Here is a 4,345-nt window from a genome sequence, read left to right on the forward strand (position 1 = left end):
TTTGCAACAATTCATGTAGACTTATACAAGCTCTATTTTACAAATTATTAGTAAATAAACAAAGAAAATGCTTAAAATAACACATCAAACCCATTCCCAATACATATCTCATTTTATCATGCATGCCTTTACTATTTATTATTTCAATCAACACTCATTCTCATTCGGTTTCCATGTGGACAACCCAATTAAGATGGTTCCTTTCCATCCCAATAGAAGCCATTTGTTAGTTTCTTCAACAAGATAATCCTTGTGGTAAAGCTCTCTCACCATTCTCTCTATCTTTTTCTTGATCAGTGAATCCACAGGCAATTGCACAAAACCAGCCCGAAGACTCCTAACCTGCCACTGCCTATACGTCTCAGGCCTCTCCACTCTCTCTAAACCCTCGCAAGCTATTTCATTAATTGCTACTGGAATGAGAACAGACCTCTCAATATGGAGCCTCGCCTCACTCTCTCGAGGCACAGTTGACTCCAAAATATCAAACATTGATGAAAAATTGGATAAAACTCTCTTAAATCGGGTTGTGTAGAACGGCGTACTGTGGCTATTATAAATTCCCTGAATAAAGACACGTGGTTTGATCTCCCTTATCAAGTTTAGAACTTTATCACGAGGGCAGATCATGGCATCAGCAATTGTCTCATCAGCAAGTTTTTTAAGTCTAGCTGAGCAATTTACTACTAAAATCTCATCTTTTTCAATCTTAAGATCTTCTATTCTAATGTTCTCCCATTTGCATGCTATACCTTGATACTTGAGATGGATATTATATCTCTTAGCATATTCTGACAACCGCCTTCCTGTCTCTTCAACAAGTTTGTTTGGACGGAAACCCTTTTCGGGAAATTCTATGCCAGTTATACGGATTTTAGGTGGTGTACTTCCTAACCTCGAGAGACGTTCAAAGAAAGATGGCCACAAGAATCCCATGTCGATTCCAAAGTCAATTATATGAACCTTTGTGGCATTTTTTGAGATGTTAAGGATTGTTTGGATAGAGAAGTAATATAATGCTTTCAGAAACGGGCAAATTGCATGATAAACGCGGAATGCTTTCAAATATTCAGTCACAGTTCCTTGCCTTGACAGTAGTTTATGGTAGATATCACTTCCCGTACCAACCAAGCGTGCCTCAAGTGCATCCACGAAATAATATGCCAAACGTTGGTCGCCATTTCCCATAGGATATGAGTGTTTCCTTATTTGCTTGATGAGTTCAGAGGCTCTGTCGTAGTCGTCAGCAGAAATTGCTTCACAACAACTAATTTGGAGAGAATGAAGATTTACCAAGCAATCTCCACTTTCCTTCTTTCCTAACGCCTTCAGTGATTCATTTTTCACATCTTGTTTCATACCTTCACGTACTGAGATAACCTCTTTCGCATATTTGCTACCACGGAAAAGGAGAAATTGATCCAAATCATTTCTTGCATGCTCATCTGCGGAAACTGCTCGTTGCTTGAGAGCTCGCCCCTCTGATAGATCTGGTTCTCTATCATTACTTGAACCCGTTTTAATATTGGTCTCATAACATATTGCTAATTTGTTCTCACTAACATCATTTTTCTTGTGTTTTTCATGAAACTCAATTCTATTTGGTTCTAAACCCACAAACATCTTTTCAATGGCTGGAAGAAACTTCATTGCTTCTTGAGCACCCTTTTGAAATCGTGTGGCGGCCGGAAGGTTCTCCATTGATAAAGCTGATATAGGGTCAGCACTGCCACTAATCCAGAGGGGTTCAGATATAGTGTATGGTGGCACATCAACTCTTTCAAGGAGATCATAAAAGGATTTCTCGGTTTCTTGAAGTGCTGCCTCTTCTTCATAAATGCTTATTTCATCATCTATATTTTCTTCTAATAGAATTTGGCCTATATAGTTGATTACTGCATTGGAATTGAGATCACAGACCTCTTGGCTCTTTGTACCATTGCTTGTCAAAGGATTAGATGTGGCATTCTGGTTCTGGTTCTGGTCACATTCAAAAACAGCTTGTGGTCCACTCGGTGTATCAAGGGCATTTTTTTGCCAAACATCTTTAGAATCCATTTGAAGCTGCCAAGTAACTGCAATTAGCACCAATTAAGTACACCATTTAATTTCTTATTGCAGAAAACATATATATTTTTAAGGGGGTCTGAATTGTAACAAACCTGGTAGTTGCTGCACTGGTATGATTTAGTGTCTTTTTGTCATTAAAGCTGACTACATTGTGGTAACTGGTGACTAATACCGGCTTTTAACCTGGTAAGACTGGTAGTGGTATGTAAGGCTTTTGAGTGGACCAATGAGAGATACTTTACAAAGGACCTCATTAGCTTTCATTACCATTTTGGTTGATGCATGAGTATGTATTTGTTTAAACTTGTTTCTACGAATGGATGTTGCCAGTGCCTCTATCAAAAAAACAAAAAAAAAAAGTTAGATATGCTTTGTTGTCCTAATCATAGAAGGAAAAATCAGAATCGAAATCGAAATCGGTCACTTGATTTTGGAATTGGAATCGGATAAATATGTCTCAATCGGCTGAATCGGATTGAAAACTCGGATTTTTTTGCTAGATGTTTGTTTTGTTTGAAATAATAGAAATAAAATTGTAAAAAAAATAATTAGGTCAAAAGTAAGAAAAAGAATAAAGAAGAAAAACCAAAAGAGAAAAAGGAAACAGTTAAAGGAAAAAAAATTGCAAAATAGAAAAGATCGAAATGGAGGTTCCCATTAACAGAAGAAATGGAGAGGTAGAAAAATGGGAAAAAAAATTATATTCGGAAGCTCTCCTGTCATTCATTTAATCAGACAAATGGAGCCCACGCCAAAGAGCCCGTCATTTCCGACTGAAGGGTCCCATGGTTCAAAAGTATCTGTGCGCCATGTTCATTTTCTGTTAATAATCTTTCTTTTTCCTCAGGAAAGATCTCCAAAATCAGAAAAATAATCGGAGTTTCGGAGTGTTAAGATCGAAGAATCGGTTTGAAACAGAAAAACCGGTCTAAATCATAAGACTCGGTCTGAAATCAGTACAAACTCGGCTGATTCAACACTGTTCAACCTGATTTTACCCCTAAAACTTGCTCTCCATGTAAATCGGTCCAAAATCGGCTCGGTCTCGTCCGATTCCGATCTAACTCGGCCGAATTTGCCTTCTATGGTCCTAATTAATATGTTCATGGAATAAATTTCTTGACAGATTTTATCTTGAAAGTAATAAGGTTCATGGATAAAGGGTCTTTCAAATATACCAGGAAATTCATTACAAGAACAAAAGTGTAGAGATGAGCTAGATGAGGTGCATAGAAAAAACCCATACCTATCTGTGGTCTCTTTGCAGCTCTGCTTTATCTCTGTTGTAAATACTGAGGAAACTTCTCTCGTTCTTTTACCTGTATACCTCTCTGCTTTCTCTCTGAAAATGGTGGAAATGAAGTGTAGAAAAATCAACTCGGATGGAATTGAAGGACCTTGACAAAGATAGTCACAGTCATCATTTAATTGAAAAAATAACGTGTAGATTAGATATACCAAAAAAGTCAAAGATTGTATGCGCTTTGATTCTCTACAATTATATGATCTGAATGCACGGTACCCATCTCTTCTGGGCTATGTTTTGCATGAATACGTGTACGGATATCGTAACGGATACGATACAGATACGATAGTTTTCAAAAATCATGAAGACGATACATCTATTATATATTATTTTTTATCGTTTTAATAATATTATTAATTCAAAATTTATATTATCTAAATTAAATATCAAAAAAATTGAATGGGAGATGATACAATAACCTATGTATGTATTAAATAACATAGCTACTCAATTTTAACAATAAAAGTGAGTTGGCGTGGTGGTAAGGGATTATGTTGGTGAATAAATTGACATGGATTCAATTCCTGCACAATGCAAGAAAATGCATTTTAGCACTGGGTCCAGGCGCGGTTCACTGGTCTACTGCTCTAGCGCAGTGCGCGGTTCACGGGTCTATGGTCTGGTTCACTGTTCTGGTGTATCGAGTGCGTATCCAAACAGAGACAACCGTATCCCTGCGTGTCAATGCATATCAGAAACTGTATCAGTTGACAACGGATACGCCAACTCATCTGATACATATCGAAGTCATATTGGACGCGTGTCGGTTTCCGACCCGTATTGGATACGGGTACGAAGTCCATATAAGAGTAACCGGATAATAGCTAGCCTCTGGCTAATATTATTTATTCTTGAATTCTCTACAATTATATTATCTAAACGCACCGGTACCCTTTTCTTCTGGGTTATGTTGTTTTATTCTCTTTAATTCGTTATGCTCTGTCATAGCAATCAATACTTTGTAACAAT

At 37.3% G+C, this 4,345-nt stretch overlaps 1 protein-coding gene across 1 annotated transcript; it reads right to left on the reverse strand.

Moving 5' to 3' along the window:
* LOC144561491 (scarecrow-like protein 9) lies at positions 1 to 3,298 on the reverse strand. Its single transcript, XM_078310460.1, has 2 exons — positions 2,163 to 3,298; positions 1 to 2,075 (listed from the first exon to the last, which is right to left on the reverse strand). The coding sequence occupies exon 2, from the start codon at positions 2,056 to 2,058 to the stop codon at positions 148 to 150; it is 1,911 nt and encodes a 636-aa protein (XP_078166586.1). The 5' UTR covers positions 2,059 to 2,075; positions 2,163 to 3,298; the 3' UTR covers positions 1 to 147.
* Between the last annotated feature and the right edge of the window lie 1,047 nt (positions 3,299 to 4,345).

Source organism: Carex rostrata, chromosome 1, assembly GCF_964058835.1.
Source record: "Carex rostrata chromosome 1, lpCarRost1.2, whole genome shotgun sequence".
NCBI classification, from domain to species: domain Eukaryota; kingdom Viridiplantae; phylum Streptophyta; class Magnoliopsida; order Poales; family Cyperaceae; genus Carex; species Carex rostrata.

Excerpts from the sequence above, each read along its gene's own strand:
- LOC144561491 (XM_078310460.1), bottom strand. The coding sequence starts at position 2,058 with ATGGATTCTAAAGATGTTTGGCAAAAAAATGCCCTTGATACACCGAGT.